The sequence below is a fragment of the Vulpes lagopus genome, chromosome 8 (genome assembly GCF_018345385.1).
Source record: "Vulpes lagopus strain Blue_001 chromosome 8, ASM1834538v1, whole genome shotgun sequence".
NCBI classification, from domain to species: domain Eukaryota; kingdom Metazoa; phylum Chordata; class Mammalia; order Carnivora; family Canidae; genus Vulpes; species Vulpes lagopus.
In genome coordinates this window covers 96,947,926-96,962,904 of record NC_054831.1, presented here as the reverse complement: position 1 = coordinate 96,962,904, position 14,979 = coordinate 96,947,926, and the positions used below count along the sequence as shown (strand labels likewise).

The 14,979-nt window shown below is 34.8% G+C and overlaps 1 protein-coding gene across 4 annotated transcripts in view; it reads left to right on the top strand.

Annotated features, from left to right (window-relative positions):
- The window catches only part of ERCC8 (ERCC excision repair 8, CSA ubiquitin ligase complex subunit), a 56,586-nt gene that overhangs the window by 29,376 nt on the left and 12,231 nt on the right, over positions 1-14,979 (top strand). The window contains exons 5-10 of one of the 4 annotated variants that reach the window (XM_041766052.1): positions 1,636-1,717; positions 2,747-2,815; positions 3,985-4,051; positions 5,999-6,099; positions 7,187-7,311; positions 7,631-7,687. In XM_041766052.1, the coding sequence (XP_041621986.1) occupies positions 1,636-1,717; positions 2,747-2,815; positions 3,985-4,051; positions 5,999-6,099; positions 7,187-7,311; positions 7,631-7,687 (501 nt within the window). Of the gene's footprint in view, positions 1-1,635; positions 1,718-2,746; positions 2,816-3,972; positions 4,052-5,998; positions 6,100-7,186; positions 7,312-7,630; positions 7,688-14,979 lie in introns of all 4 variants that reach the window. The other 3 variants (XM_041766051.1, XM_041766054.1, XM_041766053.1) reach the window with 3 other exon arrangements.

Here is a 14,979-nt window from a genome sequence, read left to right as displayed (position 1 = left end):
GATGAAAGGTTTTTGTTTTCTTGTCTTGAGAGGGTTGCTGTTATAAGATGAAAGAAAGATGAACATTTTTTAATACTGATGGGAATGAGCCAGTAGGGAGGGGGACTTTGTAGATATCCTGGAGTTAGAGGAGATAATGTGTGGCGTGAGATTTTTGACAGTGCTTAGGAGGATCTGAACACAGGTAGGGATATTAACATTAAATATGAGGAAGGATGATTTTTTCCATGATTACAGGAAGGAAGAAGGAAGAAGGATAAATGGAAGCAAATGTGTTTGTAGGTTTGTTGATAAGACATTCGGGGAATTCTCATTGAATGACTTCCTGGTTTCTCTTTGTAATAAAAGATCAAAACGCCCATTATGATCAAGTGGCAATGTTTGTAGAGAGTGGAAAAGTTTGAAATAGCTGCGAATATTGCAGAGAATAATAGTAAAATATAATAGGACTGGCACTCAATACTGAAAGCCCATTTGGGATGAATGATCTTTCATAGTGATGCCAGTTTGCCTTACTGCAAGATTTTCTTCTCTTGGGTAGAGCAGAGATCAGCTTACTAAGCAGTACAAAGGCTAAGTCTGGGCCCATGGTCTCTTTTTGCAAATAAAATGTTATTTCTTGTCTGTGGCTGCTGTGACACTACAGTGGCAGAAATAAGTAGTTTGAAATGACAGAAATGAGTAGTAGTCCTCAAAGCCTAAAATATTTATAGTCTTACCCATCACAGAAAAAGTTGGCTGACCTCTAGTGTAGATCAGCCTGGATACAGGTGCAGAGAAGGCAGACACTTGGAGTTAACCAGTTTTGAAGTCTTGACAGAGCCAAGGATTAATGACAAAATAGTTGAAGATACTGGGGATGAAGTATTGAACCTCGGAATCCAGGCTGAAGAAGGGGGAAAAGAAAAAAACAGAAACAGGAGGAACTGATAGGAGTTCCAGGTTTTATTTGGATGTTTTGGAAGTAGTTGGGGAAAACTATGCTGAAAATGGTAGGAGATTGTGGTTATGGATTACATACATGAATTCTATGGTTTTGAAGGAAGAGCAAGTCTGGATGATGAGAGTGCTGGAATGTGGTAGCTGAAGTTGAATGGGACCAAGAGGCAGACTGCTGGCTAGATCACCTTTGTAGATGGTGATGTTCCTCCAGACTGGAGTAGAAAGAAAGATGGTGAGCCAGGTGGTTGTCTTTTCTTTATCTATAATTTATTAGGGAAAAATTATTCCTCTTACAAAAGGGACGAGAGTGTTAAAACTAACAAAGGATTTGAGGTGCCTCCGTGGCTCAGTCAGTTAAGTGTCTGCCTTCTGCTGAGGTCAGGACCTCAGTATCCTGGGATCTAGCCCCAGTTCGGCCTTTCTGCTCAGCAGTGAGCCTGCTTCTCCTTCTCACTTTCCCTCTGAGCTCTCCCTCCCTCTTTCTCTCTCAAATAAATAAATACAATTTTTAAAAAATTAACTCCGAATTTAAAATTAAGTTTTTGAGGATATCACATTCCCATGTATCAGTCAAATAAATTGTTAACAGTCATTTAAAAATTGGTAACAATGTGGAGATAAGTAAATAGAAAGTTTACTGCTTTTGTGATTATAATTAGAACTTATACTTTTTAAATGTCTTTTGATTATCAGACTGCAGATGTATTTAATTTTGAAGAAACCGTTTATAGTCATCATATGTCTCCAGTTGCCACCAAGCACTGTTTGGTAGCAGGTTTGTACCTGTACTTTTGCTTTTCAACATATTGAAACTTGCTCCCTTTTAATACCTAGTTAGTTTTGATAGACATTTTAACCCAGATCAATATCACAATTCCTTAAAAAAAAAAAAAGCTCAACTGTATACTACTATTTAAAACATCCAGTTTTATTGGTATTGTGCAAGTCGAGCATTGCCTAGTGGCTAGGATTCAAAGATTAAAAAAGTGCATTTCTGTTCCCTAGGGAGTTAATTTTCAGCCACCAAAATTTCAGAGATTTTACATGAACCAAATTTGGCAACTTTTTCAATTCAACACAGTAAAAACATGGAAATTATTTCCTTTTCTCTAAGATTGTATTCAAATTAAACATTTTTATGAAAGCACCTGCAACAAGAGTTTTCATATGTGAAGAAAAAAAATGTTTTCCTGGTATCAGGTCCCTATGATTCCATTATTTGAGTGGCACTGCATGAACATCTTCACCTCCAGATACTAGTCAGCTGCATCATCTGTAAGAAGAGTTGGGCACTAACTTGCCCTTGAAGTCCACTCATTCTGTGTCCAGAGTCTTTGATTGGAAGTTTATCATTAGTATGGAAAGGCTGAGGTATTAAATAAAATTATTTGCTGTAATAAAATAGCAGAGAATTATGCATACACATTGCAGCAATACAGATTTCCTGGTTTTGGTACTGTGTTATAGTTACTTAACCTAACAACCATTAGGACAACATGGGTGAAAGGTGCACAGGGTCTTTCTGTACTATATTTGCAACTTTGGGTGAATCTATAATTATTTCAAAATTAAATGTTAAAAAGTAATGCAATAATAGACCTCTCTTAGTACTAAGGTATGACTGCAAAAAATTTTCTACTTATAACATTAAAAATGATTTGAAGTATATTTTTGGCATACTTTTTTTATATTTCTACATGGATGCAGAGAAGATACCATGAATCATAAAGATAGTTTCTTGTTTCCTTTTGGTGATGATTCATAATAAAATTATCTTAAACCATTTTTGTTTTTGTTTTTACAGTTGGTACTAGAGGGCCCAAAGTACAGCTTTGTGACTTAAAGTCTGGATCCTGCTCCCACATTTTACAGGGTATTTTTTTTTTATTTGAAACAACAACAACTACTTTGAGTGAACCATTCAATAAAAAGAAACATTACTAACAATGTATTCTTTGTAACTGACATGACTGATGTATTTTGTGCTAGTTGTTAAAAGTCAACAGGGAAATAAAGATCCTTCTGTGCATTATTCTTATAAAACTGAACTATTGAGCAGGCATTTATATAAACAATAGCCATAGGATAAACTCAAAGGATATGGAAAGTCTAGCTGAACACCTCTTATTTCTACATTTAAAAAAAGTTTTTTATGAAACTTAACATTGATTCACTTGTCTTACAAACATTGTTTAATATTCTGGCTAAGTAAACATTCTTAATATTTAGGTGCTTTTTTTTTCCCTGAGCGCAAATATTTTAGAAAAAGGTACTAGAATAATATTTTAGCTAAGATATGTTAATTTAAGTATTTTTGCTACTTTGTTATCAGTATTAGGCCATCCGATTCGAGACAATGGAAAGATGGGTTATAATCCAGAAATTTACATTTTTATTCATTTCTGAGAAACACATAATATATGGAGAGAACTTGGTGAAATGGATAGCATTTGTTTTACATTGTCATGAATCTCTAATAACATAAGTTACGTAGATGAAAATATCTAAATAATCCATTTAGGCAAAAGTGAATTAAAATGCTGAATTATCTATGAACTTATATAAACCTGTGCTTTGTAGAAAAAAGTGTATCCAAATGCTTTCTACAATCATGAATTTTAAGACAGTTTTTATTATAACTTTCTAAAAAGTTAGAAACCATTTTTATTCTATAGAATGTTTCACTTGTATGATTTGTTGCAGTGGGTTTTTTTGTGGTAGATATAGGTAAATGAGATTGAGCTATATTACTTCGATGGATTGACTTTTTCATCTAACAGCTTTATTAAAAAAGAAAGACTCACTTGCTCTGACCATTCTTTCCAAGGCAAAACCAGGCCATTTATAATAAGATAACATGTGGGAGAAATGCACCACAGACTTCATATTATATTTAAACATAGATTATTTTGAAAAGGGGATGATTGTATCAATTTATTTTTAATATTTAGTCTTCACTTTCTTCAAAATGTTATGTTTAATTACATTGTATCTTTTTATTTTTCAAGTATTTTACAAGACTTCATACAGTTATATTTGCAGGTCACAGACAAGAAATATTGGCAGTTTCCTGGTCACCACGTTGTGAATATGTCTTGGCAACTGCAAGGTAACATGCAAATTATTTGGTTTTCAGGTTAATAATTAATGGTAAAAATTTGGAAAGCACTATTTTTATAAGATGCATATTTAGTTATTAATTAGGCCATTTAAATAATTGAGTTACAGTTTTTAAGTCCTATCATCAAAAGAAATCTTTCTTTGTATCATAATCCTAATCCTGACTATATATCTTGAAGGTGCTCACCTTTTAAAACAGAGAAAACAAGACAATCTCTGTAGCAATGCAAATCTGCTAGTACTACCCATTGAAAAAACTGTCTTGTGTCTTTTTTTTTCTACCCAAGTATAAGACTTAATTTTAAAATAGTAGCATTTCTTTTTGTTTTCTTTAATACAGAGGTTCTGAATCTAATTCAACATTTATTCATTGATTCGATTTACTAATATTTAATGACTGCCTACCATGAGCCAAGCAGTTTAGTCCTCAGAGAAGCTTCTGTAATAGTTTACAGAATGTGATATTGAGATCTGTGCTTTCTGGAGTAGAACAAGTCTAGAATGTAGCTGTAGGAAGGCTGGCTAAAGAAGTGTGAAGGTGAGAAGCTGAGTGCTGGTTGTGTGTCCATGATAGGGCATATTTTATTGTTCATGCCTAACTTGGTTTTCCTCAAATCATGGGGGAGCTAAGAGGTTTTAGTTCTCAGAGTACCCTAGGAATTTGAATTAATATGAGAATGGATCTAGTAATCAACGTTAGGAATCAGATATGTCCAAATCTTATCTGTTTCAGAAAGTACTAAGTCCTCAGACTCATGCCATTGGAAACTTCTTCCCCAGCTGGAAAGAAAGAAGATCATTTTGAAAATAGGAAATGCTAGCTTTTTGCTTGCTATTCTTTTTTTTTTTTTTTTTTTTATAAAGTTGGGTTTTTTTTTTTTTTTTTTTTTTTTTTTTTTTTTTTTTATTTATGATAGTCATACAGAGAGAGAGAGAGAGAGAGGCAGAGACACAGGCAGAGGGAGAAGCAGGCTCCATGCACCGGGAACCCGACGTGGGATTCGATCCCGGGTCTCCAGGATCGCGCCCTGGGCCAAAGGCAGGCGCCAAACCGCTGCGCCACCCAGGGATCCCCTTGCTTGCTATTCTAATTAACTGGGCTTGATAGTGACCTGTGAAAAGAATCAAGATTATAGGAAGAGATAAGTCCTGTATCTATGTAAAAGATATGTAAGTTAGAAATGGGCTTATAAAAATGCATTGTATTGCTTTTTCTAATTAAAGGGGCTTAGATAAACCCAATGTGTTAGAATATCGTTAAGGCCCTTTTTGAGAATGTAATAGCATCAATTAAACTGATTTATATTTTCTTTAGGAGTAGTTTAGAAGCTGGAACTGATATGTGGTCATGGTTTGTTTGTTTTCCTTTATTTTTTTCACTTACTTGAGATAAAATAAAAATAAATGTCAGATTTCCAAGAAACATTAAATTTAGTTCTTGTATATCTGGCAAAGACTGATTTGAGTATAGGAAACCTAATATAAATGTATTGTCCTCATTATTCACCTTAATTTTTTCATATAAAAAGAAATACCAAATTCATGCCAAATGAATTCTTAAAGTAAAATTAACTGCTTGATTGTCTAGAAAACATTTGAATAACAAACAATAGAAACGATGTAGTAACAAACTTGCTCTTGAGCAAGTGCCAAAGCTAACTAGTTTTGGGGAAGGAACATGCTAATGTTATTAAGAACCAGCAGAATTCTGTCCATGTGATCTAAAAACGGTTATCTTTTTTTCAATTATTTTCACTGCTTTTTGCTACTGACTTTGAATATGTGATGAAAAGGCAAAAGTACAATGACCCAAATGTACAAATATATTTACACTAATATACTAAGACCTCTGTGTGCTATAATACTGGAAAGGTAGGTGAAGAGTACAGTCACGGTCATAGCTATATATGTCAGTGTAATATTTATTTCTTCTTAGTGCTGACAGTAGAGTAAAATTATGGGATGTGAGAAGAGCATCAGGATGTTTAATTACTCTTGATCAGCATAATGGAAAAAAGTCACAAGCTGTTGAATCAGGTAATGAAGAATACATTACTATGGAAATATGCCAACAATAGTATTTTTTTATATTGAAAATTTTTAATTGAAACCCAGTAATTAATGTATATTGACAAGTGGCAAATTTTATGATTTAAAAAATAACATTTATAATAAATTGATTTCTAAACATACATACCACATTGTGGTCATATTATGAAAACGTGCAAGTTGTCTTAAATGTGTCAGCTGCTATCCAGGTGACAAAGTACCTCAGTTGCATTTTTACAATAGAATTTAATTTTTTTTCAAGATTTTATTTATGTATCTGAGAGAGAGAACACGTGAGCACATGCGTATACATGCAGATATTGGTCAGAGGGAAAGAGGAAATCCTAAGCAGACTCCAGGCTGATGGCAGAACCTGAAGCAGAGCTCCATAGCAGGACCCTGAGATCATGACCTTAGTGAAATCAAGAGTTAGATGCTTAACTGACTGAGCCATCCGGACACCCCTAGAATTTAAGTTCTGTATAGGCTAAGATTCTGATTTATAATTAATTGTGGACCAGAAAAATCTTAGGATGAACTACATACAGTTTTATTACTGTTTTAATAATCTGTTTAAATTAATCCGGCTTTTTGAAAATTATACTTTCTCAAACTTGATCGTTTTGAAAATAATACAAATTTTGATTGAAACTAGAACAGTTATTCTTTCCCTATTGAAGGTTTTTTAATACTGAATAATAGTATTACTGATTTTTAATAGTCCATAGAATGGTTTTTAGATTAAAGATAGAAATAGTATATGAGAAATTTGGAAGGTATTTATTAATTTAAAGTTTTAGTGGACATGCATTTAATTGAGTTTGATAGCACAGCTTACTCTGAAAACTTGTATTTAGCAAAATTTCTTTCTCTTTTATTTTCCTGTTTTTCTCTATTTTTATGGTTCTAATATATATAGCTTATTATACTCAAATAATCCAAATATAATCAATTTGTTTATTTTAAGTATTTCAGATAGTTGTCCTTAATAAAGTAAGTTTAAATAACTATCATCAAGCATTAAGTGTGTGCTGAATACAAGAGTAGATTAACTGAATTGTATTTTTCATTGCAGCAAACACTGCTCATAATGGGAAAGTTAATGGCTTATGTTTTACAAATGATGGGCTTCATCTCCTTACTGTTGGTACGGATAATCGGATGAGGCTCTGGAATAGTTCCAGTGGAGAAAATACACTAGTAAGAGATTTTAAGTATCTCCATTTTTTTTTTTTTTTTTTTTAAGTAATCTACACCCAGTGTGAGGCTTGAAGTTACAACCCCAAGATCAAAAGTCACATGTTCTACCAATTGAACCAGCCAGGTGGCCCTCTAACCTTTTGAATATATATTTAAAAAATGGATCTATAAAATACACTTGGTGTTCTTCTGTAGATTTAACTCTTTTCTTTTGTCTGTATCCCAGTTTTCTTTTTGTATTTTTCTATTATGTGAAGTAATAACTCTCAACATAGGACAACCTACCCTACTGTACCCCCACCGCATTCTCCCCACTTAGGAGAATTACTGCTCTACTGAGCCACTGTGCATGATGCGAGTGTACCATATCTCTCAGGTATGTTGATTATAAAGTTAAATAGTTAAATTTTATACTATATATGACTTATAAACATAATCTAAGATGAATGTTACAGTACCAGAATATAGTACTTTAATACTGGAATAAATGTGTTTTAAATGTGCTAGATTCTGATGTATTTAATTTCTAACACTTTAAAAATTTACGTGATGGTCTTTACCAGCCATACCTGTGGTTTAGGAACATTCAGAATAAGCTAGTAAGTTTGTAATTTGGTGGTAATAGTAATAGCTAATATTTATTAAGAGCTTATGTATCAGATACTGTTTTAATAAAAATTAACATATAACATGTGCCAAAGCATATAGAGTCTTATTTAATCATCAAATCAATACTGTGAAAGTAGTTACTGTTACAATACCCATTTTACATATGAGGAAAGAAGAAAATGGTTAATTTGCCTGAGTTAAAACAGCTGAAAAGCAACTATAGATTCCACTTTTTGACTATAGATTCCACTTTTACCAAAATGGTAATTATACCAAACCCCTTATAGCATATATTTAATGCTTTAAAGTAGGTATTGTTATTAATCATCTTTCTTTTTTTTTTAAGATTTCATTTATTTATTCATGAGAGACACACAGAGAGAGAGAGAGGGAAAGAGGAGGGAAAGGTAGAGACACAGGCAGAGGGAGAAGCAGGCTCCATGCAGTGAGCCTGATGTGGGACTTGATCTCGGAACTCCAGGATCACACCCTGGACCAAAGGCAGGAGCTAAACCACTGAGCCACCCAGGGATCCCCTCTTCTTTTTTTTTTAATTTATTTATTTACGAGAGTCACAGAGAGGGAGAGAGGCAGAGACACAGGCAGAGGGAGAAGCAGGCTCCATGCACCGGGAGCCTGATATGGGACTCGATCCCGGGTCTCCAGGATCGCGCCCTGAGCCAAAGGCAAGCGCTAAACCGCTGCGCCACCCAGGGATCCCCCTTTTTTTAAAATTTATTTATTTATTAACTTAAGTAATCTCTACACCCAGCATGGGCCTCAAACTCAAAATGGCCTAGATCAAGAATTGCATGCTCTTCTGACTAAGCCAGCCAGGTGCCCCATTTCGTATTCCTTTCTTTAACCTCCTTTCTAGCTAATTCTCTTTTAGGTACTTTAAATATCACTTCTTTTATTCAATTCTAATATTACTATAAGGCCAAAATTGTTTATACTAGATTACTTTAGAGTTGCTAATCTTTTATGTATTTTATGAAGTGCTTCTCCATCATATCTCAGACTAGAAACTCAGGCATTGCAAACTAATTTAGAATCTTCCATTCATTATATTGGTATCATGTTTCTAATCAGGTCACACCTTTCTTTTCTCATTTCATTCATTTGTCAAATAAGTATTTTTTGAGCACTTCCTATTTTCCAGACAGTATTATACAGCAGCAGACAAAACAGATAAGTCCTCTCTTCAGCAGCAGACAAAATAGATAAGTCCTCTCTTCACATTACCTCCCTAGAATGTAAGTGAACGTACTTACATTCTAGGGAGAGGAAGAAAGCCATCCATCCATCAGTCAATAAATAGATGGATGGATAAAATTTATTTTATTTTATTTTATTTTATTTTATTTTATTTATTTTATTTTATTTTATTTTATTTTATTTTATTTTATTTTTTAAGATTTCATTTATTTTTATTCATGAGGAACACACAGAGAGAGAGAGAAAGATAGGCAGAGGGAGAAGCAGGCTTTCTTCAGGGAGCCCAATGCAGGATTCGATCGCAGGATCCCGGGATCACGACGTGACCAAAGGCAGATCCTCAACCACAGAGCCACCAGGTGCTCTGATAAAATATATTTTAGATGTAGCAAGTGCTATGAAGAAAAGGAAAGTAGCGTAGAAAATATTGGGATGTTGGAATTGCATTTTTGCATAGGGCTGTCAGGGTATGTTTCATTGAGAAAACAATATTTGGCCTGAAGGAAATGAAGGAGAGGGCCATCAGATATCTGGAAAGGGGAGCATTCCAGGCAGAGGAAGGAAGCAGAAAGATCCTGAGGCAGGATCTTGGGCTATCCAGGGAATATCCAAGAGGCTCTTATGTTGAAATAGAGGAAGCAAGGGAGAGAGAAATAGGAGGTGAGGAACAGAAGGAACAGGACAACAGAGGATACAGGCTAGGCCTCTGTGTAAGGGCTTAGGCTTTTTATCTGGGTGAAATGGAAAACCACTAAAGGCCTTTGAGTAGTAATATGACAGGGTCACTTTGGAAAGGTAGGTTGGCATGTGCATCAAAGGTGAATGTGATAAGTATAAACAGTATTGACTTAAAAAAAATAAACAGTATTGACTATATATATAAATTGTTAGTGTGATTTTCCATTTTTCTCTCCTTGAAGGTGATACTCATACCTTATGGGTTTGTGTTAGTAGTAAGTCCATTTCTTGAATAGTGTGTTTAGAACAGATAATACATTTTAAAATTTACTTTAAGTAAAAGTCATTCATGTAAAGATGACTAGAGTAGCCCAGAAACTCACCTCCAGAGGACACTTAAAAGAACTGGAGACATCAATCCCAGAAAAAGAAACTCTCAGTGGAAACACACAGTCTTCAAATACTTAGAGCACTGTCAGAATTGGAAACTGATTCCAGTCCTGCCATTTATTAATTTGCGACATTAGTCAGTTTATTTAAGATAACATTATGAAGGACTATGGTAGGAATTTTTAATGTCTCCATCTTTATAAATTGGGGTTATTATGTACCTAAACAGTAATTTTAAGGATATAATGGAAGTATGAAAAGGGTGGTAAATAATTAAATACTTTTTAAATAATAGGCATACCATAAATAACTTTTTATTGTGTGACGTTGCCTTATTGGTAGCACCCTTGTTAGTTGTTTTTTTTTTTTTTTTTTTTTTTTTTTTTTAAGATTTTATTTATTTGAGGGATCCCTGGGTGGCGCAGCGGTTTGGCGCCTGCCTTTGGCCCAGGGCGCGATCCTGGAGACCCCGGATCAAATCCCACATCAGGCTCCCGGTGCATGGAGCCTGCTTCTTCCTCCGCCTGTGTCTCTGCCTCTCTTTCTCTCTCTCTGTGACTATCATAAATAAATAAAAATTAAAAAAAAAAAAAGATTTTATTTATTTGAGATGAAGAGAGAAAGAGCGCATGTTCATGCTTGAGCGGTGGGGGATGGGGGGTAGAGAGAGAAGGCAAAGTAGGCTTCCTGCTCAGTGCAGGCGAGATCCCAGGACCTTGAGACCATGACCTGAGCCAAAGGCAGACGCTTAACCAACTGAGCCTCCCAGGCACCCCTAGTTAGTTTTAAAAAGGTGTGTATGGAGGGTGTCCTTTGGCAACAATAGAATTTGTACCATTGACTTACTTTAATAGTACTCTGTGGTATAACCTTTTCTCCCATTTTATGCTTCTCTTACTGTTTTTTCTTATGCTTCCTTTTTGCTTTTAAGAGGGCTTCATCTTTTACATCTCATTTTCCTCTTCAGTAGAAACTTCTCAATTTTAAAAACAAGTATCAAGAAAAATGCATAAGTTAAATAAGAAAACTTTAATCCTAACCTTAAAGTTGTAAATATATTTGTTTTCTTTGGAAATTCTGAAGCCTTTTTATTATGTTCTCTTTGAGTAATTTTCTTTATGTTTGATCTGATAATTAGATATTCTCATTCTTCAGAGATACTTCTTTTTCTCTTCCTTATTTTAAACTAAAGGTTCTGGACCTACCTCAGTAGCTTTTGCTGCTTGTTGTTTTGTAATGTGGTTGCTTGGTTGGTTGGTTTGTTGGTTTATTTATGTATTTATTTATAAAAAAGATTTTATTTATTCATGAAAGACACAGAGGAGAGAGAGACCGAGACACAGGCAGAGGGAGAAGCATGTAATGTGGTATATTTATAAAAGCAACATTGCCACATTTCCCAAACACTCTTTCAATCCAGCTATGATTAACATTTTGGAGAAGTAATTCCTGTGATAAATTAGAAGCAGTATTAAATGTAAGGATTTTAAGAAAGTAAATAAATTTTTACTTGGAATATTAAAAATAAAATTAAATTTTAAAAAGTGTAAGTGCATACTTCTAATGGGTGTATAATTATTTGTAAGTTATATACAAATACTGTTGTGAACCTATGTGTAAAGATTAATTTCCTATTTTTTAAGTAAAAATGAGATCAAAAAATAGAATTCTTATGTTTTCTTCTCACACCTTACTAGATTATCTTGCAGGCTCCTCATGGTGTGTGAACTGCACTCTAGGGACCATTATCTTAGAGAACATAACAAGTACTTGCAGGAAAAATGCACAGAGAGACAGCTTTTGGTACAACGAAAGAACAAAAAATTTATAGTACCTATTCTCGTGTTGATTGTTTTAGTTACTGCTGTTATCATTCACTGTGACCGATATCTAGAAATTGGAAGTTTATCCTTTATTCTTCCTTGCCCCTTATCCCATGTATTAAATGAATTACACGTCCTCTTAATTCTTCCTTAATTTTTTTCATATCCGTCTTCCCTTCCAGCCTCACTCTGGGTTCTCATGATCTATTTAATTAGTCTAATATTCTAACTTTTCCTAAACTGATCTCCCAGTGGAACTCTCTCACTGTTTCCTCAACACTTCTAAGGTAATTAAAACCAATATATTTGCCTATTGCACACTGAGCCTTCATAAGCTGTATCTTATAATTCACCAGCTTTATGTCTTGTCACTTTACCTTATTTTTCTCTGTCATTACTGAACTACTTAGAGGTTTTGAAAAATACTGTGCTCTCTTGCCCTTCCATTTTGCTGCACAGACTCCTGCCTTTGCTTTGAAATAGTGTAGTTCTCCTTCCTGTCCTAGATCTTCTCAGCTTTCAAGGTTCATCTCAGACACAACCTCTGTAATTCCTCTCGTCTGGCTTAAATGCTTCCAAGTACCCAGTGCTTACTTGAAGAAGAATGTCTTGTGATCATCAGGTCATGGAATGAAGAAAAAATCATTTGCCACAATGTAGCATTGTGGTTTTTGATTAGTGCAGTTGAGATTTAGTTTTTCATTCTGTCATTTGCTACCCCAAAGACCTCAACTAAAATATTTAACCTTTCTAAATGTTTTCTTTTTGCATAATAATGCTATCTCATAGCACTGTTTTAAGTATTACATGAAATAACCCTTGTAAAACATTAAGCACTTTGATATTTACAGCAAATGTTGGCATTCAGTAAATGCTACCTGTCTTTATTATCATTATGCTGATCATTGTTTGACAATAAAATAAGCTGCCTTGTGATGGAATCTCTGTGTCACTGTAGGTATTCATTTGGTGATTAAATATATGTATTTCCTGGAAAAATAAAAGGGATTCATCCTATCCAAAGTCTCATATCTTCCTCTCCTATCAAAAGCTTTTTTTTAAAAGGTTTTATGTATTTATTTATTCATGAGAGACACAGAGGGAGAGGCAGAGACATGGGGAGAGGGAGAAGCAGGCCCCCTGCCGGGAGCCTGATGCAGGACTCAATCCCAGATCACAACCTGAGATGAAGGCAGTTGCTCAACCACTGGGCCACCCAGGTGCCCCTCAAAACCTTTTAAAAGCCTGTACATGCCACCTTTAAGACATCATAGCCAAAAGGAGCCTCTCCTCTACAGTACTTTTATAATAATACACATCATGCTATTTATCATACATTGGTAAGCATACATTGTCATAAAATGGGAACCTTAAACAATCATCTAGTATAATGTATGACACATAGCATTGGTGAATGATCCTTCCTTTCCTTAATCCATTATTAGAACTTTATTCAATAGGTATTGAAAAGATACTGATGATTTTGAGTCCATGAGTGATTTGATCACAGCAGTGATTTGCAAAGATTAATAGGACCATAAGTTGCAGGATGGTTTGGACTAGGGGTGCCTAAGGACAAAAACAAGAGTTAGATAACTAGTTCAATATTCGTACCTCATCTAACACTTTCCAGTTCATATTTGGGAAAGAATGTAGTAGAGTGGGAAGAACTCAGGCCTTATAGCTAGATCCTCTGATAAATGTAAATAAGGCCATCACAGGGATCCCTGGGTGGTGCAGTGGTTTGGCGCCTGCCTTTGGCCCAGGGTGCGATCCTGGAGATCCGGGATCGAATCCCACATCGGGCTCCCGGTGCATGGAGCCTGCTTCTCCCTCTGCCTATGTCTCTGCCTCTCTCTCTCTCTCTTTCTCTCTCTCTCTCTGTGTGACTATCATAAATAAATAAACATTAAAAAAAAAAAAGGCCATAACAGTCTAGCAGTTCAAAATTTTTCTAGCAGGAGTAGGGAATTTCTAGTTGACGTGTGTTTTTTTCTCCATTCTCCTTCCCCACTGTTCTACAAATATTTACACATACAGGATCAAAAGATGCAAATGAATTATACTTATAAATATATATAGGAATTAATAAATCTAGTGACATACTGAATACCTTTATGTTCTGGGTCTCTCATATGCATATTTCATCTGATTTTTCACATTGACTGTTAAATGATCCTATTTCTATTTAACAGATTAGAAAAATGAAACTCAGGCTAAGTCATTCAGTACTTATAAGAGGTAAAAGAAAAGAAAAAGGTGGGTGGGGAATAGAGTGGATTTCTACAAACCAAGTCTACTGAATGTTAGTTTAATATTTTAATGTTTCATTCTACCCCTGCTGCAGTGGGATAACTGAATGCATATTCCCATTTCAGTCAGATGTTAACCTGAAGGGTGGGTAAGGCAAGCGTAGTTATCCATAGATTATCAGTATATGTCCATTTGGGCCTCAGTATTTATTATATATCTTTAAAATATATACAAATGTATATATTTTATGTATATGTATATATTTTAAAGATTTCATTCATTTTAGCGAGATGACACAAACAGGGAGAAGAAGAGAGAATCTTTTTTTTTTTAAGAGAGAGAGAATCTTAAGCCGACTCTGCTGAGTGCAGAGCCCAGTGCAGGCCACTGAGATCACGGCCTGAGCCAAAATCAAGAGTCAGGTGCTTAACCAACTGAGCCACCCAGGCACATACACACACACACACACTCTCTCTCTCTCTCTCCCTCTCCCTCTCCCAACTAACCTTTACAAAAAGAGGAAAAGATAAATCACTGTCAAAACTCTAGTGTTAGCCATAGTATTGGGAGTCTTTGGTGATCTCCATGCTCATAATTCTCAAATGTTTAGTTACTGGTTTTACACCTACCCTACACCACTTAATCTAAATTATCAGCAGGAAATAAACCTCACTGTCCATTTCTTTAGCCCAAAGCT